Source organism: Lampetra fluviatilis, chromosome 30 (assembly GCF_964198595.1).
Source record: "Lampetra fluviatilis chromosome 30, kcLamFluv1.1, whole genome shotgun sequence".
NCBI classification, from domain to species: domain Eukaryota; kingdom Metazoa; phylum Chordata; class Hyperoartia; order Petromyzontiformes; family Petromyzontidae; genus Lampetra; species Lampetra fluviatilis.
The window spans coordinates 5,621,077-5,645,676 of record NC_136304.1 but is presented as its reverse complement, the minus strand read 5'-3'; the positions used below and the strand labels follow the sequence as shown (position 1 = coordinate 5,645,676).

The following is a 24,600-nucleotide window of genomic DNA, read 5'->3' as shown; positions in this document are numbered from 1 at the left end:
AATATGAATGGTCAAACAATATTCATGACCGACAAGCAATATGCGATTTGATAAAGGACTGTACATTGTAATATTTTCAAGATTTATAATGATGTCATCCAGTTATTTACTTTTAAAGCTTTACTGTTGTAATTTTGGACATTTTACAGACGATATGCATTTTGGATTGCAAACACTCGAAACGCCCTTTGAAATGGGAATCTTAAGGGAGAAAAAACAGCTGTGAATAGCCTGGCACGATGGCACTTGCCTGTAATCTAGCACTTGGGAGTCAAGGATTTTGGATCATGTAGTTTTGTGCAACTCCCAAACCTGTTTGGCTTTGAGGTGTACAGGGGATGGCAAAAAGGCAAGTTTATTTGTGAACATCTTTGTGTGACTTATGAGTGTTGCCCTCTCATACCACGTGGACTTTCTTCAGACACTCTGGTTGCATGCTACATGTAAAATGCTCATTAAAAGGATTTTGGTCAAAAATCACAATATTTTAACCCACCTGAAAAATCAAGAGACTCGGTGAGGCTTGATAGATAAATTACATGATTAACAATGTATGTTTTTGATTACGCCCTTCCTATGCCATGTTTTCATGCGGGTTATTTCACTATATTGTACAACTTGGGGCAATGCAGGTTGGTGAAGGAGGTCGCGAGAGATCCCTTGAGATATCACTCGGCACTGATGCAGGCCATGTTTGGGAATCAAATTCAAGTTGCTGGGTTCATAGTGTGGTGCAGCAACCATTGCGCCACCACTTAACCTCAAATGAATTGCATTATAATACGGTAACCCAGTTTTTGAAAAACATTGCTTTTTGTATTTCCATGTTGAAATGCCTGTTGCAGGAACCTGCCAAAGCCGCGAAGAGCGCAAAAAACTCACCTAAGGATGCCGCCGACACGGACGAAAGTGTGAGTGCAAGGGGTGGAAACAAGTCAGTCACTCAAAGTAGAACTCAACCCATCAAACCACTCTAATCATGTAGGTACACACATAGTCGTTACATCCCAGGCTGGCTTGACAGAAGTTTGAAGCGTCATTCACGAGAAAAAGGACTTAAAATCATGGCACAGAAGTTCATTGTATTGCTCTGGTGATGCCACTGCATTGGCATATTAAAATTAACGTTGCTGGTATCAAAGTGATTATGTCAGAAGAGTGCTGTAATGGATCACATAACCACAATTTGATAGTCATTTAAAAAAAGTCTTATTTACAAAGGGTAAAACTCATGTCAGAACAAGGACATGTTGACAGGTTGGCAGTAACTTTCACCTTGGGTTTTCTGGCTGAGAAATAATTGCAACCTCCCGGGCAGAACAGGTCTGGCACAGCCCGGCAGCATCAACTGGAGCATTAAGCATTAGCGTCATTTTCCATTTTTTTTTTTATGAATTAGCTGCCTAATTCAAATGAAATTACAAATACCCAAGGTGGTGCTTGCTGTGTCCCTGAACTACAGCCACCACTATAATCTGTGTAGGACAGCCTGGGACATAGGCCAGGTTATGTATCTTTTGGTTGTGTCTATAATTAATCACAACTGATTGTTTTGGGAGACTAATTACTGTATAAGAAGATGCTCGTGTATATTTTAAAATCGCATAGTTATGTAGCAAAATTAGAGGCGCAGGATCCTCATCAATAGCCGTTGTCCATCAATCTACTGCTGTATGAATGGCCTGCCCCCATTTTTGCCATCCCTCATGGTCTCACGATGCCTTAATCCATCTAGCTGCTGCACATGAACTAATCTCATCGTGTCATCTCTCGAGTGGTATCCTTTCAAACATATAACATATTTTGGCTGCCATTCCTACACCAACCTCATCTATAACCCATCATCTCTTTCAAGTGATTGGTTCTGCCCAAGTTCACTTTTCTTAACAGTAAATATGACATCTCTCACTTGTGCTCTCTAATCAATGCGTAATTCCTCCCATGTGCCTTTTCATGCTTTTTTGTTCCTTTTTCAGTTATTTCATTTTCTTTATCAGTGTTATTGTTTCCAAAAGGATGTTGAAAAGGGTTTGAGTGAATCCTTGCTGGGATTCAAACTTACAATACTTCGATTGCAAAGACCTTCAGCTTGATCATTTCAGCTGTATACTTTACATAATTTGGCAGAGGCTGTTACGCAATACACAACGTCATAACCTTGAATTCCATATGCCATTGCTTGCACCATTACATTATTTTAGACTTGTTTAGTCGAAAAACAAAGTTAATATGTGAATATGCACATTCTGGTGCTGGTGATAAATATCTGTATTTAGTGTCACTTGAGTTTTTCATGATATGTTTCCGGGAAAATAGGTCATAGCGGTTTTAAAATTCTACTTGCTTCAGATGGGTGCCAAATGAAGGCTGAACTGGAGTAGGGGTGGCCTGCGAATTGTGTCATTGCTGGTGGAAGTGTCTAGGGTTGCCTTTGGACCCTTGTATACATAGAGATACAAATTCAATCTCCCCCTTAATCGACAGCCATGGTCGTAAGAAACCAGCTGGAGCTGCTTGCTTCGTTGCTGTCAAGCACACGGCCAATGCCCAATGTAAACGCTGGCACAGCAGAGTAGTGTGTCTATCTGCTGGGGGATGTGTGAACCTCTAGCCGCTGTGGACAACTTGTGTTACATTCTAGCACAAGCGTGCCAGCGTGTTTGTCACGCATTGCTCTCAGGGAATTGCATAAACCGCGCTCCTGAAGAGTTGGTCTGTGCGCAACAAATTGTAACAGATGTCGTCACGTGAGGCTCCAATCGGCTTTTTATTCGATGAGAAGAGAGTTCAAGACGTAAACCCAAAAGACAAATGCCTGTTTTGTAGATACAATGAGGGAAAAAAGTATTTGATCCCGTGCTGATTTTGTACGTTTGCCCACAGACAAATAAATGATCAGTCTATAATTTTAATGGTAGGTTTATTTGAACAGTGAGACAGAATAACAACAACAAAATCCAGAAAAACGCATGTCAAAAATGTTCTAAATTGATTTGCATTTTAATGAGGGAAATAGGTATTTGACCCCCTCTCAATCAGACAGATTTCTGGCTCCCAGGTGTCTTTTATACAGGTAACGAGCTGAGATTAGGAGCACACTCTTAAAGGGAGTGCTCCTAATCTCAGCTTGTTACCTGTATAAAAGACACCTGTTCACAGAAGCAATCAATCAATCGGATTCCAAACTCTCCACCATGGCCAAGACCAAAGAGCTCTCCAAGGATGTCAGGGACAAGATTGTAGACCTACACAAGGATGGAATGAGCTACAAGACCATCGCCAAGCAGCTTGGTGAGAAGGTGACAACAGTTGGTGCGATTATTCGCAAATGGAAGAAACACAAAAAAACTGTCAATCTCCCTTGGCCTGGGGCTCCATGCAAGATCTCACCTCGTGGAGTTGCAATGATATGAGTACGGTGAGGAATCAGCCCAGAACTACACGGGAGGATCTTGTCAATGATCTCAAGGCAGCTGGGACCATAGTCACCAAGAAAACAGTTGGTAACACACTACGCCGTGAAGGACTGAAATCCTGCAGCACCCGCAAGGTCCCCCTGCTCAAGAAAGCACATATACATGCCCGTCTGAAGCTTTGCCAATGAACATCTGAATGATTCAGAGGACAACTGGGTGAAAGTGTTGTGGTCAGATGAGACCAAAATGGAGCTCTTTGGCATCAACTCAACTCGCCGTGTTTGGAGGAGGAGGAATGCTGCCTATGACTCCAAGAACACCATCCCCACCGTCAAACATGGAGGTGGAAACATTATGCTTTGGGGGTGTTTTTCTGCTAAGGGGACAGGACAACTTCACCGCATCAAAGGGACGATGGACGGGGCCATGTACCGTCAAATCTTGGGTGAGAACCTCCTTCCCTCAGCCAGGGCATTGAAAATGGGTCGTGGATGGGTATTTCAGCATGACAATGACCCAAAACACACGGCCAAGGCAACAAAGGAGTGGCTCAAGAAGAAGCACATTAAGGTCCTGGAGTGGCTTAGCCAGTCTCCAGACCTTAATCCCATAGAAAATCTGTGGAGGGAGCTGAAGGTTCGAGTTGCCAAACGTCAGCCTCGAAACCTTAATGACTTGGAGAAGATCTGCAAAGAGGAGTGGGAAAAAATCCCTCCTGAGATGTGTGCAAACCTGGTGGCCAACTACAAGAAACGTCTGACCTCTGTGATTGCCAACAAGGGTTTTGCCACCAAGTACTAAGTCATGTTTTGCAGAGGGGTCAAATACTTATTTCCCTCAATAAAATGCAAATCAATTTATAACATTTTTGACATTCGTTTTTCAGGATTTTGTTGTTGTTATTCTGTCTCTCACTGTTCAAATAAACCTACCATTAAAATTATAGACTGATCATTTCTTTGTCAGTGGGCAAACCTACAAAATCAGCAGGGGATCAAATACTTTTTTCCCTCATTGTACGTTACGTAGGTTATGTGTTCTAGGTTGTTTGACATGAGTCGGAATGATGGTTACTGAGACACAATACAATTTAAATTCATGTAGTGTCTAAATGCAACTGCATCTCCAGACGTTGTACAGAACTGTGGGTACATTTTATTATATAGAGAATAGGCAGTCAGTCATAGGCAGCAGAATAAAGGAAGGTCTTGTGACTGTGGCCTTAGGTAGTTAAATTCCCATTAAAGAACATGCTTTAGTTATTGCATTGCTATGACGTACTTATAAAAAACACAAAGAAAATCACTAAAACAAACTTTAAAATATATTTTCTCTATAACACAGCTTCAAATTTGTCGCTGGACTGCACAGGAGACAGGAGGTAACTTACTCTTTAGATTTTGTGGTAAATTATGAATTGTAAAAGTTATTTTTTTTGGTCACATGTGAATCACTATGTAGGCACATTCCTTTAAAATAAGAGATTTGTCCGTGGTTCCCTTATTGCATTAAGCTGCTTAATTTTGCCAGTAAAGTTGTATATTCAAAATGGTTGTATACGTGCAAAGTTGACACCTTGCAAATGAGATGTTGTAGGTGATATCTTTTCATAAATAAGTGAAATCAGGTGATGGTTACACCTGTAATACACCTTTGTGTTCGCTCTGACCTAACGACATCCCAGTGCAACCACAGTGAATTTCGCAGTTTGGTATTTGCACCTAGGAATCTGGGGGTGAATACCAAGCCCCCTACCCCTTGAGGTAATTGTGTATATTTATTCTAAACCAATTCAATTAAATATTTCTCTCACCTTAGAAAATTAGCTTTGGAAGGCTTTTCTTTGAACGACTGATTTGTCTGTTCCAGTGTATAGTTTAGTTTATCCTAGAATTGCAGACGCATCCGAACAATGTTTACATGCAATTTAACACGTATGCTTTCGCGACCAATATCCATGAGAGTTTTTTTGGGTTAGATCGCGTAAATGAAATATGTCGTTAAACCCGCCACTACCCGACACCGCTAATTAGTAAGGTTTGTCACATAAACAGAACACAGCACACCGTGTTTTGGAGAGCAAATCCACCACGTTTCACCAGGAATTTCAACTAGCATCATCAGGCTCGTGATAATACATTGCCTTAGGCCAGGGGTCAGCAGCCTCTGGTTCAGGAGCCGCATGCGGCTCTTTAAGGACTGCTTTATGACGTTATTTATGAAGGGCTGTCTAGTATTCACATGCAATTATGGCTCTTGAAATGTTGAGTTTTTTTCCCGAATTCGAAAAAAATTGCTCTTATTTTGGTTGCCGACCCCTGCCTTTAGACCCTCAAGGTGCATGCCATTTGACTGGAACTCAATGTGGAAAGAGGTCGAACCTATTTATAGACACATCAACAAAATACACGTCACCCTGCAGTCCTTAACAGCTGTTAGAAATTAATGCTGGCTTGCTGGCAAATGCACTGTTAACTAGAACCCGTTTGACATCATTGGAAAAAATAATGCTCAAACTGAGAAAATGACTTTAGTTTGAATTTAGTTAGATATTTTTAAAAAGTTTAATACAATTAAATACAATTGGGATTTATATCGTGTCTAAATGTGACCGCATCTCAACACACTGTACGGAAACAGTGGGCATATTTATTTTCTATAGAGAGGCGGTCAGTAGTAATCAGCAGAGGTAATAAAGAAAGGTATTACATTTGAACTTGGAACAGGGGCAGAGTCGACAACACTCATGGCTCGGCATAGAGCAGTTCCTGACTACAGGGACAGCAGAGGAGAATGAACGACCTCACACTGAGGGAAGGTTGAATGGGAGCTTTGGTTGTTGGGAGTGGAGAGTGCATGGAGGGGAGTAGAGTGAGGTGAGAGGTAAGAGGTAGGCAGGGAAAGTCCATGGAGGCTGCTTGTCGTAAATGACGTTCAGAAGCTAAAGGCGTCGCTCACAGATGTCGTGATTCTCCTCTGTGTGACCGCAGGCTGCCGCCACCATGACGGCGGCCACCGGAGCCAAGAAGCAAAACAGCGCCGTGACGCCACCGCCTCCACCACCGCCACAGACACAGCTCAACAAGGTGAAATATGGATCTCCTGCCAACATCGTGAAGAAGGAGAAGAGGCAGAGCTCGTCACGCTTCAACGTTACCAAGAACCGCGAGCTCCAGAAACTACCCGCGCTGAAAGGTACTCAGTTTTGATCTATGTATGTACGTTGAACTTATTTCGCTCCGTACATAGCCAACCATGCTAATCAGAGGTGTGGGATGCTAGGTCTTGAGGCACATTGTCTGTGTTCTCGCTTGCAACTGTTGAAGTTGCAATCCGAATAGCAAATAGCTATGGTTGATGAGAGAGAATACATACAACAGGTGTTATCTACATACAGCAAAATGTGCAATTGTGATAATTGGATTGCATGTCACGTGATATCACCATATTGCATGTAAATTGTCACATTACCAAGGCTCTTCAATTCAGAGCTGTTCATATGAGCTTGAAGCTTCTTTCATGAGAATTTTCCAGAGCACTCTAGGAACGTCACTGGTGTCGCTCCCGTACTTTCTAATTATAATATCAGTGATGTCATGAGAAATCCTAACTTTCAATTATTATTTTTTTCACTTTAACTTTCAAAGCTATGATGGGCAGTACGGGTCACGTGACCTATGTACGTATCAACAACTTTATTGGGGTTGAATTTGCCTTTATGATGTTTTATAAAGTAATGGAAGTTGAATCTATATTGTTATAATTAATATATTTTCTTTCGCACCGAATATGGCTTATGTGAGGTGAGCAGCTGTTGCAATTTTGAAGACAATAATACTTCCACACACTGAAGGTTTTTTTTTACAATTTGTTTAAATAAAAAAATATGAACCAAGAGTGTATTTTAGTAAATCAAGATCAGGCACATTTCCTTAACCACCCCAGCCCCCTAACAACCATACTCCGGTTCACGCTGCTTATCACTGCAATCGGACTCTGCATTTCCTTATGAAACATTTTGGGAAGGAAAAACAACCCCGCCCCGGGATGCAACATTTTTTGATGGTGAATGAGCATAGTACGTGGCACGGCTCCTGTCGTACACACATCACCGGCTCTTCATGCTGATCTGTGCATGGGTGTGAAAGCGGTTAAAAAAAAAAAATTTCAAGGTGGCAGCAAACATGCTCGTTAATCAGAAAATTATTATCACTTTTGTTTATTCGCCCAGTTTTGACATTTAAGATTTGACTCATCTTAACGCTTCGGGCTTAATTTATCTTACTTTACCTGTCATACTCCCGGCAGTCATGCTGCCGCCCACCAACCCAGTCTCGTCACGAGCTTGAGGTTTTTTTGTAGACACCCTGCTCGCTCGGCCTCCCCACCCCTCCCCGCACACCCCCCCCCCCGATCGCTGTTTTTTGTGCACAAGCACCACTTCCTCATGCGTTTGTCGCCAGTGAGCAATTCCAGCCAAATTCATGAGACGGAGAAACGGCCATTCCACTTTGCAACTCGCATATTTAGAACTGGCGGTGCATTGCCTTGTGAAGCCACAAGCAATATGATACCACCAGCAACCCCCTCAGTGCCTCCTAACTCAGTGCGCCATGCTTGCGAGATGTTATCTCCTTCGCCTGGTATGCAAGAGGTCGTGGGTTTGATCCAAATAGTGACACCTGTTATATTTGGAGTTGGCATGAACTCTGGCCGTGGTGGCGTGGATTCTTCTCCAGGTACTCCGGGTTTGCCCTCCAAATTTAGAAAAATGTTTTGAGCTTATTTGGCTGCTTATATTCCCACATATGATAAGCTACTTTGATCTATCATGTGTGGCCAGGTCGTCTCTGAAAAAGAATAGTTCAGCAGGCTTACTTGGTAAATAAAACAGTTTCAACTGCTTTTATAAAGTACTAGCTTTACTACCCGGCTTCGCCCGGGACTTGGATTCACCACGCCCGGCCGCCTTTGTCTCCCCAGTAGCGATGTTCACACACTACCCCAGTTACTCGTTTGAGGCTGAGTCGACCTAGGGGAGGCCCAGGACCGGTTCAAATAATCGTCACCGGTGTTGGCCGTGAGCGGGAATCGAACCCGGGTCGCCGGGTTCGTAGCGCAGCGCGCTAACCACGACACTACGGCTCCCCCCACACACAGACGCGCGCGCGTCCATAGGTACACATACACGCGCTTGCTGCAGGCACACACAACTTCCAGGGTGCGTACGGCAGTAAACGACTCAAATAATAAATCAATGCTGCACGAAGAACGCCTTAGACCTGCAACACATTTGTATTTCACTTTACCCGCGATCAGCAGGCACACTCCGTTACGCTCCACACACGGGTCACATGACAGATGTGACGTCACAGCTCACTTGCCGTGCAAAATATATACATTATTGCGCCACCCCCCAAAATACAAAAGTCTATTTTTATCATTTTTGCATGGGGTACAGTCTGGAAAGTACCCACATGGCAAATTTCAAGTTTGTTGCATGTCGGGAAGTATGCTAAACATTTTCAACAGACACACATTCATAAATTTCCCTTTTATAGAGATATATATACCAACCTATTGACTATCCATTTAAAAAAAACTTTACACCTTACATTTGTAGTATGCTTTACGCATTTAGTGATCATGTAATGACCATATTTTTTTTATTGCTGGCTGTACTTGACCTGGTTGGTCTGTTTTCCTCCATTGTTAATAATGATGGTCTTTATGTCCAAGCACCTTGCTGAATGTCATCATCATTGATTGTCTATCCACTCCTGGATGAAGGCCCTCCCTCACTTTGGTCAGGAGGAAAATGGACCGAGGGCATCACAAAACTATGAGAAATGGCAATGGCATGTGCAAACCTTCATCTTACAGTGGATATATAATGGCTGATGGTCTGAATGTAATTTTCTTCTGCACATTGTTTTTTTTATGTAGCGTAACATACGAGAGAAAATTTACTGGTTTTATTCCTGATCGAGTAAGCTTGTAAATATTTGAGTTTGCAAGCCCTGTTCAGTGTTTTTTTTCAGTTTCAGCGATTGTTGTCAAACAAATTTATGCAAACTTAATTCCATGGATTTGTTCTACCTATAATTGACAGCGTATGTAATTATTGCGAACCCCTGAAGTTAATTTAGCCTCGTGAATCGTTCCTATAGTAATTGGCTTGCAGCAAGTGTGTATGTGCTTGACAATGGTGATTTCTTGGTAGATGCTGGTCATGTTTAAAGATATACAGTGCTGGTACACTGACGCGAGACCTTAGAAGTGAACGCATGACGTGCTTTCCATAATGCTGCGAATGTTCCCTGGATGTTGCAGCACCACAGGCCATCTGGCGCGCACCACAGCCAGGCTGCTGAGTGCCTCCCGGTGTCAGGTTTAATGTGAGTGGGTTGTTATTGTGTGCTTAATGATGAGTGCACTTAAAAAAAACATGTTGCCTTTTGTAATGAATGCCTGCCCTCGTACACGTACACAGTAGGGTCAAATGGAGCATTGGTTACGTAGGTGTTTCACAGCGATGGGAAAGTTAATTTAAGTTAATGCCCGTTGTTTCGCCCAGGCCTCTGGGTTCAAGCAGCTGCATTAGATACAAATGTCTTAAAGGAAAGTGCTGTATTGGTTACTGTAGCATTTAGAATATTCTTAATCAATGTGCGGGGTCATCTTGTAGCCAAGTTTCAGCAACGTGATCCGGTGCGGCTTAGATTTTGTGACGCTTGTAATCATAATTATTTTTTTCACTGACGTTTCTGCAAGCGTAAAGTATTGCCGAGTCCATCCTGTGGTGTTAAACAAAGTGCTTTCTTGTCACTTTTCAATCCATATGCCGTGCATGTATGCCTGGAACAGTATGTTTCTTTCAAGTTGTGCTGTCATGATAAAAGTCGCTTTAATGGGTTTAATCTTTTTTGTTTAGCATGGTTTCTTGAAGCTTTGCTCGCTACTTGTCCTGGATTTGACCGGCACAGCATGTCTGGTAGGATATACATGTATAGCCCTTTTGTTAATCCGCAGCTGGATGAGTGCCTCCTCCTTGACGCACGATTGCAGAGGTTGTTTGACCATATAATCAATGCGCTGGTCAGTTTGGATTCATGAAGGTGGGAAGCATAGATGTAAGGGCATAGCAATATATTACAACTATAGATGTTACTGCATTGCCTTCTGCTGTCTTTGGACAATAGACATCAAAATTAAAGAAATAAAGAACCCAACAAAAACAAATATCTCTTCTCCAGTAGCTACAACACCGAGATTGTGCATCCCGGGCTGTCCAACACAAGTTTGAATCTCCGTTAACGATGAAATATGTTAATGATGAAACATGTTACTGAGGCACATGTATCTCTGGTGGTTAGAACGTGGCCAGAAGGAACTCCATTCTTCCACCTTATAAATATTGCCCATTGCGTTGATTCTTGTCACCTAATGACTTGGAGAGACTGGTCCATGCTTTTGAGTTCTCCCGACTTTATTACTGCAACGCATTACGCTTCTGGATTCTGAGCAAGGTGCTAGGTAGACTCCAGCTTGGTCAGAATGCAGCTGCTACGTGCGCACATTTTCGCGAGCACATCACACCTGTTCTCATGTCTCTTGCATTGGCTTTCAGTCAAGTATTGAGTGGATAATAAGATCCTGCTGCTGACCTACAAGGCTCTCAATGGCTTAGCTCCACAATATTTGCAGGAACTGATCCATTTTTATGTCCCTGAGATTTTCGGATCACCGTATAAGTACTCTGTGATCAAGGCTCTGTTCCTTGGGTGACGGGACGGGGCTTTTGCCAGTGCAGCTCCCAGACGACGGAACACTTCGCCATTGGTAATAAGGCAATCAGAGTCGTTCGAGTTATGTAAACATACTCTTAGTTTTTTCGGTAAAGTCACGTAGGCAAAAAATGAAATAAAAATAAATATAAAATAAAATAATAAAAAATTACGGCGTTTCAATGATGCAACTAATCTGGCTGTGACGGTCCCACCTGATGACGGAAACTTGTGTTGCCTCCGAAACGTCGTGATTTTTTATTTTATTATTTTTATTAATTTTAATTTCACTTTTTTACCTACGTGACTTTACCGAAAAAACTAAGAGTGTGAATCCTTGCAGTCACGAAAGCTTCAAATCTCGAGTTATTTAAGTTTATTCTGAAAACTCGCCTCTTTAAACTGGCCTTTACCCCTCTAGTTCTTGCCATTTACCCTGGTTGTTTTTATTTCCTGCTTTCCATACACGGCGCATTGGGATCATCGGATGAAATCCACCTCGCACATGTTTATAATTATGAAAGTACTATTCAAGCTGTCGTGCATTATAATACGTCACGACACTACTTCACTTCTATCTTAAAGTCTAGTGTACGTCTTTAAGTTCATTCCCGCATCTGGTATGTATGCGTAACTTATCCCTGGAAAGATTTGATGAGAGGGGACTGAATATATAAGGCACTGTCATCTTCCAGTTTAGATGGTCTTTAGTATTTTGGCAAAGTCTGCATGTCAGTTTCTCGTCAGATGATAGTCTTTTTGAGCCAGGTCACCTCTCGGTAGGTGTCGGCTCTTGTTTTTTCAATTGCCCTTGCAGTATTGTGTTGGTTAGACCTGCTGTTCTAGCCACACCGACGAACCATGTTGACTTCCGTCTCGTTTCCACTGCTTAAAGAGGCTCGTGGAATCCAATTTAAGCAGTGCGAGAGAGTCTTGTTCGCTAAATTCAAATGCTTTAATTTTTCATCCTGATGCTTCTCTTAAAACCTAGGTTTCACATACAGATGGTGAGGTAGTTTCTACACTCTTGAAGTTCCTTGAGGGGTACTGGGATTACAATAGACTGAGTTCATAACATTGGCTGGCTTCCTGACTTCAAAATAATGTTACACTTCTTGTGAAGGGGGTTTTTTCTGAATACCTTTGTAAAAAGGAATTTGTATGTTGATGCCTTGAACACTCATGTGTGGCCCAGGTTCTCAGTTGTTGGGACATGTGCAAGTCCAGCGAAACTTGCTGTTGGAGTTCAGCAGTAACGTGGGATCGAGAAGAAGTTTGATAAACCGACAGATTTCCCATGAAAGAGTTGCACAACGTAGCCAGAGGCTGGAAACACCTTGTTAATTAATCATGACCATTTATAGGTAAGTGTCTTTTCAGTTTTTAAAATACACAAATTAATAGGAACCCATTGGTCGCATTACTTGTTTAGACCTGTAAAGAACACATTGCCCCTGACAGTGGTAGTCCTAGCATGGTAGTCCTACTAGAGACTTGTAATTAATATACATACCCGTTGGCTTATGGGCCACATGTAATACACTTTATACCTTTTGTGATTTGTAGGACAGAACAAAAATTTGAGTTAATTGATGCAAGAAGTCTGCTAATTAAAAAAAAAATGTATTATGCATCGTGCTCCATTTCTTACCAGTCGCGCCTCCCTGCGAAGCGGGCAAGTTCTTCTGGGTTGGTCTATTTTCCCACCGAGAGCGAATAGGCTCGCTCGCTTGGCATGTGGGAACCGCACTGCCGTCATGAAATATCCCATTGACACTGCGTTGGGGATCATGCGGCGGCTTCTGAATGAGCGACTGAAGGACACGAACGAGCCCTTTGTAAATTCGCCCCTCGGCCTGTGTGTTAAACTGCACGGCTTTGTTTGCCCAGGGCCCTGTTTCCACAGAGAAGGGGGGGTGGAGAGATGAAAAAGGACAGACAGTGCAACACAACTATAGCAGAGCATTTGTTTTTTTCTTCATCCATCCCATATTTCTGCAGCCGAATTGATTTTGCAAGGAGGCTAAATTTGGAGCGTGACGTCAGCAGCCGCTGCTGCGTAGCAACCAGAGCAGTTCAACGGCACATCACTGTTGCCACGGTGACCGGCCCGATGATTACCATCTCTCGCGGAAGGGGAGGGGGGCGGCTGGGGAAAAAAACGCGAGGAAGCAGGAAAGAAGCGGAAAATATCCGGCTAAGCGACTGTGACTTGGGATTTAAGCTGTGGAGGTGGCTTGTCTATTGATTGCAAACAAAAGGCATTTCTTACGGAAACCGCGGCCTACCTTCGAATTCGTTATTGTTATGCATTTTTTTATTTATTTTATTAGTCGTGGCAGCAGCAGCGTTATTCCGTCACGTTCGCCGCAAACTGCTCGTTTCCTCAGCGGCCGCTGGGGCGAGGGGCGGCGCGCTCTTGCGCTGGGTCCGCCTCCGCTTCCTCCCCCCCACTACCACCCGCGTCAGAAAGGTCGATGTTCTCGGGTGACGTCATGATGTTTCTGCTTCGATCCCGCGGCGTGATAGCCTGTGTACAGTGCACGCTGGCGCTGCTCTAACGGCCTCTGCCCCGTGGAACCGTCCGTGGTGTTATTTCGCTGCAGGAGCGCGAGGCCTCCTCTTTTTTTTTTGTGATTATTCGTAAACGGCCGCTGACGGCGACCGGCATTTCAGGATGGTGTTCGAATTGAGCAACAGTGGCGGCGATCCGTATCAACATTACGTTTGCCTGCAAATCAGAGGTAGGATGGTAACGGCACTTGGTTTGTTTCTGCGTGGACTCGTCGAGTGGTGGCGGGAGAGCATGGACGCGTTACGTGCTGCCGCTGTAGTTTGTGCTGTGTGCCTATGTTTTGGTTTTTTTCACAAGTGTTTTATATAAAAGCAGCTTTTTGTTTGTGCACGGGAAATTGCGGGAGATGTGTTCTGCGTAATCGAATACTGTGCGTCGGATGTTAACCGACAGTAAAATGTGCCCCTTTTTTCTTCAATGGAATTCGGTGTTGAAAAAAAACTGTGACGTATGTTACACAGGGCAGTGAATGGAAAATACAGTGTTTGAATACCTGCAACAATAGACTTCACGTGGATTATTGTAACCCGGGTTATGTGTATACATTTATAGGTATGTGTGTGCGTGTATACAGCCAGCAATGGATGGACAAGTGCTGATGAAAGTCATGCATTTACAGTCCACTCTACTCTTACACATGCACACGTGTAGTGTTCTCAAGTGACAAAACAATATATTTACGTGTTTAATGTATTGACATTGTTGAGTGCCAGTACAAGAGTAAGTACATTTTTCCATGAACCTGGCAACCTCCGGAGTTTGATTCCCAGCTACAGCCATCCTCGGTGATGAGTGTTATCTGAACCAGTTGAGGGCTACTACAGTTATCTCCCCTTAATGGTCGGTATAGTGAAGTGTGGTCAAACAACTCACTTGACAGACAAGACGTTGGAGAGCCTTCAGTCAACAGTGAATTGACAAATGGACGTATACTTCACGATTAAGCATAAAAATGTACTCCGTCATGACAATTGCGTGTTGCTCATATAAAGTAAACAGCAGAGGCACATTAAAGATACCGTAGTTCTAAAACATAACCTGCGTTCTGCCTTATCAGCGCCGCTTGGCGTAGGCATCGCTACAACATGGAGCCAAAGTTAAAAGGGTGCTCATGTGTGTGCGTGTTGACCAACTCGAGAAAGACGCGACGGCGGCTCGTGGTGGAGGGCCGTGCGGCGTAACCGATCACGCGCTGCCCCCCCACCTCCTCCCACCGTCTCGTGTTTCAGATGCGCCACCCGGCGAACGAGAGGAGCTGTTTGTGCAGAAGCTGCGGCAGTGCTGCGTGCTGTTCGACTTTGTGTCGGACCCGCTCAGTGACCTCAAGTGGAAGGAGGTGAAGAGGGCGGCGCTGAACGAGATGGTGGAGTACATCACGCACAGTCGTGGCGTCATCACCGAGCCCATCTACCCGGAGGTGGTGCACGTGGTACGTGTGCCGTGGCATTGGCGGTGCCGGTTCGCGACGCCACCGGTTATCGGTCGGCGACGGAATGACGGCGTTTGCAAATTAATCGGCAGGTGCTATTATTTGCAAACGCTTTGCGTCATTGTGAAGCACTCACCTGGGATTGTCTTGCGCCGTTTGTGGTGATTTGAATAGTCAGGTGGTCACTCAGTCTAACTAACATGCATAGAAACGTAAACTTGATTTACAACCGAGTGAGAGCCCATTGTCATTGACAAATCACCCACAATGTGCTTGATTTCGTCCATTCTTTGAGCCTGGATTGTGTTTCAATAGGTGACCACCATGCACAAACTGGTTGTCATAACATCTGAACATTTTTTTTATTATAGTTGTGAAAAATGTATAATCTGCTTTTGCCAGCTTTGTTATCAATTAAATGTCTCCTTTGTTATGTAACTAATTTGTCATGTCCTCAACTGGAAATATCTCGTGCTTTTGTGTTTTTGAATTAATGGGTTTTCAGAACATTTCTCCTCATGTATTAGAGTGTAGGTGGTGCGCTATAAACTCGGTGACCTGAATTTAAAAAACCCGGCCATGGCTCACACCATTGGCAAGTAATATCTGAACCAGTCCTAGGCGCATCCCCTCACCAATCTGCACTGACCAGTTTGTGGTGAAGTATTGTCCAAAGAATTCCCACGATTGAAATGCATAGGCAGGCCTTCATCCAGCAGTAAACTTTGCTGTACACAAAGGTATATATTTATTTGCACATCGTGTGAAGTCATCTATACGTAAACAAAAAGACTCAAATTGGACGCACAGGAAGACATGGTACATTTGTTCATTGTCTCAAATTATTGTGCGATAGTTTAAGGAAAAGACTTGTTTAATTTGTCATCTGTTTTCAGTTTGCGGTCAACATGTTTCGGACATTGCCTCCGTCTTCAAATCCGACGGGAGCGGAGTTTGACCCCGAGGAGGATGAACCCACTCTGGAGGCAGCCTGGCCACATTTGCAGGTACACAACTCACCGTCTTTAATTTTTAACATCGCACTGCCATTAACACCCCACTTTCATTCACATCCCACTGTCGGTAACATCCCTGCCATTAACATCTCCCTGCAGGACAAAGGCCTCCCTACAAACTCGTACACTCTTCACGATCTCTTGCAGCATTTGTCCTTTGTTCTCCAAATATTTTGTTCTCAACCCACCATTATGTTTTCTGCATACCTCTCTTTCTCATTCTCTCCATTGGCATTCATTCCATTTTTAAATGTGCCCGTCTGTCACCTGATGTCCTGCCCAACTCCATTTCAGTTTTGTTCACTTTGTAAATTACACATCTGTTATCCCAGTTTCTAATTTTCATCCAGTTTTTTTACATGCAAAATTCTCCTTTGGCATACTGTAAACTTATAGCTTTCTATGTAAATTATGTAATCTACTTGTTCCTTAGTTATGGACCGGCTTTGTACCCTGTGTATTGTGACTGATAGATACAACAATCGCTGTCATGGCTGTTTAAATGGAACGCCGTTTTAATTGTTGGTCCCCCTCTTGCAACAGTCTTTAGATTCACTGATGTTTTCCTGGATAAAATGAGTTACAACATATCTTCTGTAAATGCTCTGATAGTGCATTGTCTTTGTACTGTTCGCCTTTGGGCGTTCTCTGGTCTGACACTGGTGAGACTAGGCCATCAAGAAGGCTGTCTCTGGTGTAGGCCAATCAGTTTGAAAGAAAATACATATATTATCAGAGCATGTTTGTTTGCATTTTCACCACAAGTACGTGTGGTTAATGAAGACTTGATACCTTGCAAAAGGTACCTATTTGGTGTTTGAACATCTTAACAACTGTTTTATTTTCAGAAAAGGTAAAACCTATTCTTCATGGTACCTCCTTTGCCGGTACCAAAATATGAGAATAGGTTTTCCCCTTTTTTCTGGCAACAAAACAGATGTTTGAACACGGAACAGAAACCTTTTATGAGGAATCATGTCTGCATTAACCACAACACTTGTGGTCAGAATGCAAACAAAAAAGATGCTCTGATAATATATGCATTGTCTTTGAAACTGATTGGTCCACACCAGAGACAGCTTTCATTTGAGCCTAGTCTCAAAACGGTGTTAGACCAGAGGACGCCAAAAGGCGTACAGCACAAAGACAAGCATTATCAGAGTAATGAGAGCTCGGGCAGAGCAGCTATATCATGGGACTTCCTTTGCCAGTACCAAAATATGAGAATAGGTTGCCAGAAAAAAGTGGAAAACCTATTCTTATTTTTCATACTTTGATACTGCCAAAAGGTCCCATAAAACATCATCTTCATTCACTTACAATTAGTGCCATTTTTTAAAGTGATGTTCCCTTGTATGAGTTTTCCTGTTGTTGGTACTTCGTTGTTTTCTGTTTTCACTGTTTCACATTTTTCAGTTTCCATTACTGGTTTCGGTCGTTTTATTATTAATTTCAGCTTGAGTTACAGGATGCTGTTGATATCCGCAGGGTCACAGTTAAATGTGTGCTGCCCCCCACCCATTGCACAACGATCCTTGCTCTACAAGGGCGGTACAGATAATACAACCCATACTTATGAAATATGGCATACAACGCTTGTGCCTATTTTAACTCTTTGCGTGGAAAGCGTGACCAGCAAGCAGATATTGCAGTTAATATATACCAACTCTGATTGGGCTCCTTTCTTGTTTACAGCTGGTGTATGAATTCTTCTTACGGTTTCTGGAGTCCCCCGACTTCCAGCCAAACGTCGCAAAAAAGTACATCGATCAGAAGTTTGTGTTGCAGGTGAGATCGCGAGACTTTCTCTGCTTTGTTAGACATTACGGTTTCCTGTAGGCCAGGTGAATCGAAGCCACAATAATAATAACTTGCGAATATGATAGAATCGTGTACATACATTTTGTACGTATATATACGCAGTGCTTATATCTCATCTACTTTTAGAAAATATCAAGTAATTCGTCAATGATTTTGCTTTACAATGGAACATATATAAAATGGGCGATATTTTGGGCAATCGGCTTTCTTTATTGCATGTAAAGTCGTGGCAGCCAAATCTTCTGGAATGTACCCGATCTTGTGAAATCTCAGAAGCTAGCCTGGTTTGAGCTTGGATAGTGCTTGGATGGGGAATTGACAGGTGTGGGAGGCTGCTGCAGAGCTGTGCTGTCAGCAGAGGGCAGTTCAGAAAAATGTATCGTACTGAAACTAGAATCGCAACATTTCGTGCTGCTCGCCATCACAAACCCGCAGTTTAATGACTGCCGTGGTGAAGTATGGTTAAATAAGCTCCATTACCTGGACAGCAGGGAGAGGCTCTCATCTGGCAGTGGATTGACAAAGGGGCTGTAAATGTACAATATCTCATCTGCTGTTGGCAAAATAATTTGAAGTGACTAATAGTAAAAAATAACATGATGGTTTTCCATTGAGCATTGTAAGAGTCGGGGCTAGGGAATGGATCCTTAAATTTCACAAACACCGTGCGTGATTTTTCCATTTGCGTTACATGGTCTGCGGGCACTTTTGATCGCCTAAGCCTGTACAACATTTGCCGGCCACTCACAATGGCGTAGGTTCACAGCAGGGCCCTTTGTGCTTCACACCCGACTTCCGCATTTCCTTGCGTGCAGCTGCTGGAGTTGTTTGACAGTGAAGACCCACGTGAGAGAGATTTTCTGAAGACCACACTGCACCGCATCTACGGGAAGTTCCTGGGACTCCGAGCGTACATCCGAAAGCAGATCAACAACATATTCTACAGGTCGGCAGTGAGAACGATTTATATGGGATTAATTTTAAGGTTTACTTTCACGCTTTGTTTTGGATGCAGATGAAATTTATGTTAACCCGGTCAGAGCCCATTGGAAGCCTATCACCAAATCACCCGGCAATGCACCCAAGTCATGTCAGATCTTGGAAGCTAAGCAGGTTTGAGGCTGGAGAGTGCTTGGATGCATGATCGTCGTGCATTAAACAGGTGTCGTAGGATGCTTTCGGGGCTACATTATAATGTCAGCAGAGGAAGGCGCACACAAAACCTCTTGTTTTACTTTGCTCCAATGTGTGTGCTCGCTGCTTTCACCAACCTGCGCTCACCAGCATGGTGAAGCATGGTCAAACAACCCTCGTGATGACCCACATGGCATGGAGGGAGGCCCTCATTCAGAAATTATTAGACAAAAAGTCTGTACATGTACATAAAATATCCCATAGAAACCAGTACTCTGGTTTAAATAAGTTCACCATAACGACATAGAAAAACACAATATGAAAATAATTACAACACAAATTAAGAATGGTAAATAGCAAATCATTTATATTGAAACTATTCAATATTAAGGAATATAATGTTCTGCATGCCTACATTGTTTTCTAAAAATTGCGAAAATAGTTGCTGTGTTTTATAAACCATTTATAAATAATTGTTAATTTATGTTATATGTATTTATTTTTTACACAGATGAGTGGTTTGACGTTTGTGCTGTATTGGTATTGTCTGCTTTTTGCCCTTACAGGTTTATTTATGAAACCGAGCACCACAACGGCATTGCAGAACTCCTCGAAATATTAGGAAGGTAAGGTCCCTCGATTCACTCTAGGCCGTTTGAAGCGTTCTCTTTGTGAAAGCTTGAAAGATACTTCAGCCTTCCTGTAAAATCCCTAACGGAGGGCTATCATTGTGTCTTTGCAGTATAATCAATGGCTTTGCACTGCCGCTTAAAGAGGAGCACAAGGTGTTTCTGCTGAAAGTGCTGCTGCCTCTGCATAAAGTCAAGTCCCTGAGTGTCTACCACCCACAGGTATGGACAGCGATAATTGTCTTGCACCACGACTTGACACTGCGTCTTTTGCAGAAAATACGAAAAGTTGAACAATTTTACCTGACGTTTGAAATGTGTTGTTGTTGTTCGCAGCTTGCTTACTGTGTCGTCCAGTTTTTAGAGAAGGACAGCACGCTCACAGAACCGGTAAGGGTGCTCAGCAAAGTCAACAACAATACTGGTGGTCTGAAAAATAAGAACCCAAACACAAGGAGCGGTCTTGTTTTTGTAACATTTAAAAGGGTAGATAAAAACTTACATACTGGCCGTTACCGCTTTTATTTTATGCATACCCATGCACGAACGGTGACTCAGTTGAATCTCATTGGAGGGTTGTTTATACAGAGGCCAAGTTTACACCTCTAGAGTGGGGAATTTTACGGCAAATAATCCCTCAAAATGTACCCACTACACCCAACATACGCTGGACTCGCTGACTCGTCAGTGCTGGACGGGCAACTGTGTATACATTGGAGCCTCCATAGATTAACTGCGATATGAAAAGACACCGTTGCTCTAAACCAGGGGTGGCCAACTTGTAACAGACCAAGAGCCAAAAAGTACCCGTAAGTTCTGCAAAGACCCAAGTGTATGTATCATATATCATACAGTCTGTTCTCCTATTACACGGTAGTTGCGTTCCTGAAGAACACCACGTTGTGGAAAAATCGCGTTATAATCAATAATTTAGGGTAAAGCACAGTCCGCGATAGCACGTGAAATACGTATGCAGGCTGGGTAGCATCTGCAAGCATCCAGCAGCGTCCCGCCTTGTGTGATGCTACGCCGAGGCAGCCTTACTCGCGCTACGTAGTTATGTTCACTCAAACACGTTATATCCAGTTCGCATCCACGTTATAAAAAATGTGTTCCCCAATACTTTCATCGCATTATATCCAATTTGCTTTATGAAACACGTGGCGTTATAGGAGAACAGACTGTACACAACTTTCATTCATTATTCTTTGCTACTGTGATAGTATGTTCTATGTCATGCACCTTTGATAGTCGCATGTGGTGGATTTAAGAGCTGCGTGCGGCTCGGGAGAGATGCCAATTGGCCAACGCTGCTCTCAACCCTGTTCTCCTGGTAGGTCGTAATGGGCCTGCTGAAGTACTGGCCCAAGACCCACAGTCCCAAGGAGGTGATGTTTCTCAATGAGCTGGAAGAGATTTTGGATGTCATTGAGCCGTCAGAGTTTGTAAAGGTCATGGAGCCTCTGTTCCGCCAGCTGGCCAAGTGCGTGTCCAGCCCACACTTCCAGGTGAGCCAGTGGATATTGGATGCAATGGGCATGAGGAGCACGTTCAAAGGTTAACATTTCTCTCTCTTGCGAAACGAAACATTGAATGCAATTTAGCCATTTATATATTTGCACCACGTTTACTTTGCGTTGTTTAATTTGTGTCGTTGTTGAGTCTCGTGAGCGTCATTTGTTGAGCCGAGCTTTTGCAATAAAAAAAACGTAAGGGGTTCAACACGCTCCTGAGTGCATTCAACAAACATGATGCGATGCTCAAATGAAGCATTGTTTGCACGCACATTGAAATTAAAGCGCAGATATGCATTTTCAAAAACTGGTGTCAGGCTAAAAGAAATGTTCTCTTTTAATGGACCGATACCTTTCGCGTTTGTTAGACAGCTGATGTCTTGCGTTAATAACGGAGCGGCGAACGGGTTTCAACAAAAAATAAGCGATTTGTGGAAGTGTCATGCCTGTTCCCTCGAAAGAGACGCGCCAACTCTTCCGCACCACTTGTGCGTTTGATGTTGAGGTGGCGGAACGTGCCCTCTACTACTGGAACAACGAGTACATCATGAGCCTCGTGAGCGACAACGCCGCCAAAATCCTGCCCATCATGTTCCCCGCCCTCTACCGCAACTCAAAGTCCCATTGGAACAAGTAAGGTCTGCCTTCACGGCTCGGTGTCTTCGCAGCCAGCGACCGACTGCTCGCGTTATCGTTGCACCAGTGTCATTTGGACTTTCGACCCAGAGGTGGACGTTTCGATCTCCTCGCGTGGCATTTGAAATAATGGACCAACTTTCTTAAAATACCCCCACTCCCCCGCCTCTTTATAAATTGGTACTTCACAATCGATGAGCACATCATGTGTGGTGGGGCATAAAGTCTGGGGTGCTATCTCCAGCAGAGGCCCTTCTGCCAGCAGTGCAATGAGCAATACATTGCAGGGCTGCACCTTTGCCCTATTACTTTAACCAGTGTCACATTTATGACCGATGAAGATTGTCTCGGGTCTCGGTATAATTTCTGACCGCAAACTAAAAAAAGGTCACATCAGAACGGTGTGTAGCCCTGAAAGAAGGTGGTCCCATGTACTACAATGGGGTGTTCTTGTGCGACCCATAAAATTAATTTTAAATCGCACTCTCAAAAGTCAAAAATGTAACCTCGTGCAAAGCAATGCTGACTTGTTGTTAGGCTTCGTCTCCATGCTGCACAGGAATGTCACGTGCCAGGCATTTCCAGTTTCGTACCCTACAGTCCAGTAACTACTGTAGCCATTGGGTTGTGTTTTGAAATGGGCTTGCGATTTTTCCTGGTTTAACTGGTGTTTTTCTATTCTTTTTTACATAATATAAAAAGGCAACATACAGAACATTATAAGCTCTAAATTATGTAAATTTGGTCTTCATACAAATAAATAGTTTTTTCAAAGAAATGTCATATACTGGAGTCAATAAATTGGCCATCATTTGTATGACTAACTAATTTTAAGAGACCGGCAAACCCCCAGAATTCATAAATTGCGCTCTCTATTTTATAGTTTGGGAAATCATACACACTTCTTGTGCTTGGAAGCGGCTCTTGAAACACTTTATATGCCTTAAAAGGGTTCGCTGTTGTGCATACAACCAACCGTTCAAATAGTTCTAAATTTTTTGAAGCTTTTTTTTAACAACCTGTTTCGTAGCCAATAGCTTACATTTGTATATTCACGTAATAAGTGCACAAGGTGAGCTCGTGAGGCTAAAGCAGTAAAGAGCCGTGCACTCTCCGATTAACTTTTTTACAGCCTTTTGGTTGCAAAGTTCGGAAAAATGAATTTAAGCAAATGTGCCACTGGCTATGCCTTTGGGTGCCATGAAACCCCAAAATAGGGTAAGTTTAGAATATGGTCAATGTCCATGGGGGTCAGTGTTTAGTGCAGGGTGCACAGCGATGAGGTAGTGAAGGTATTTCAGTAAAATCCCCACTGGGTGTGGCCAGGGCCGTTAATTCAATCGCTGCCGATTGTTTGTCGAGTGGACATTGTCTCATAACCAGTTCATCTGGTTGGTATGATAGGTTACCACTGATGCCTGTTTAGGGAAGCGCCTTTATTTTGGTTGTCTTTTCTTCCCCTGTAAAAATTTTATTTTTATGTTATATTTTTTAGTAGGGTGCTTTGAGGGAATGTGGCATTTTAGGCACATTATACGTCCTTATTCATAAATTAAACCCTTGCATTTTAGGCTTGGATCTCTTTCTTGCAGTTCGGCAAAGCAGACAACTCAATATTTTTATTAGGGCATTGTAGACTTGTTTTCATTCATTCCTAGTCATGCTGTTTCTATTATACAAGATGCACATTATGTTTTACCTTCTAGCAGTTGAACAAACAACACTGAAATGTCAGGTTTCGTCAGTGGTGTACTAGTTTTGTTTGTTTTGACGAAGTGCTGTGTGCAATACACTGTGATTTTCAGGACCATCCACGGGTTGATTTATAATGCGCTGAAGCTTTTCATGGAGATGAACCAAAAGCTGTTTGATGACTGCACTCAGCAGTACAAAGCGGAAAGGCAAAAGTAAGTGTGCCGTGAGTGATTACTCGGAGTTTATTTACACTGCTATATGACACTACCCGCCTCGGTTGGCACACACCACTATTGGCTTTTGAGAACAACTGATAATGCATCCAGTAAATATAACAACAGGTCACGGTGATATGTAGTCGTGTTTTTTTGCATCTCTGTGATGGGGTGATTTAAAAATATAATTACGGTATTATGTTTGATTGTTAGTATTGGCTCTTTCCAGGCTGCATTGTGGGCAGCAGAGGGCAGTGAAGCAATATCAATTGTACTTTTCTCTGCACTCATCTATGCAACGCCACCTTAAGTAGCGTGGTGAAGTATGGTCAATAACCTCACGGCCCGCAGTGTGGAGAGACCCTCATCCAGCAGTGGATTGACACGTGACTTTAAATGCAATACTACCTTATATATTCGTAATAACCATTGTCTGAAACTATAAACTCGACAGGCCAAGCAGGACCATGTGTCTCTTGTAAAACATGAAAAATGTCAAGGCTTAGTAGCAAGGACTGTGCATTTTCCTGTTACTGTTAACATTTAACACATTTGTGGCTTTGCAGAGAGAAAATGAAGTTTAAAGAGAGGGAAGAAGCCTGGTACAAGATAGAAATTCTCGCCAAATCGAATCCTCAGGTATAATTTGTTGCAAGAGTTAAAATGTTTATTTATACATTGAGTTAAATTTGGCTTTTTTTTTTTAGGCCTGATTACCGAAGGAAACCTCATG

The 24,600-nt window shown here is 43.0% G+C and overlaps 1 protein-coding gene across 3 annotated transcripts in view; it reads left to right on the top strand.

Annotated features, from left to right (window-relative positions):
- Window positions 1-24,600, top strand: part of LOC144943169 (serine/threonine-protein phosphatase 2A 56 kDa regulatory subunit gamma isoform-like) — a 32,798-nt gene that overhangs the window by 2,568 nt on the left and 5,630 nt on the right. The window contains exons 2-14 of one of the 3 annotated variants that reach the window (XM_078870402.1): window positions 846-911; window positions 6,407-6,611; window positions 15,008-15,207; window positions 16,104-16,214; window positions 17,919-18,011; window positions 18,860-18,990; window positions 19,745-19,804; window positions 19,921-20,029; window positions 20,144-20,197; window positions 21,145-21,315; window positions 21,827-21,954; window positions 23,763-23,864; window positions 24,434-24,506. In XM_078870402.1, coding sequence (XP_078726528.1) covers window positions 846-911; window positions 6,407-6,611; window positions 15,008-15,207; window positions 16,104-16,214; window positions 17,919-18,011; window positions 18,860-18,990; window positions 19,745-19,804; window positions 19,921-20,029; window positions 20,144-20,197; window positions 21,145-21,315; window positions 21,827-21,954; window positions 23,763-23,864; window positions 24,434-24,506 — 1,503 coding nt within the window. Of the gene's footprint in view, window positions 1-845; window positions 935-6,406; window positions 6,612-13,308; window positions 13,948-15,007; window positions 15,208-16,103; window positions 16,215-17,918; window positions 18,012-18,859; window positions 18,991-19,744; window positions 19,805-19,920; window positions 20,030-20,143; window positions 20,198-21,144; window positions 21,316-21,826; window positions 21,955-23,762; window positions 23,865-24,433; window positions 24,507-24,600 lie in introns of those variants that run through there. The other 2 variants (XM_078870403.1, XM_078870404.1) reach the window with 2 other exon arrangements.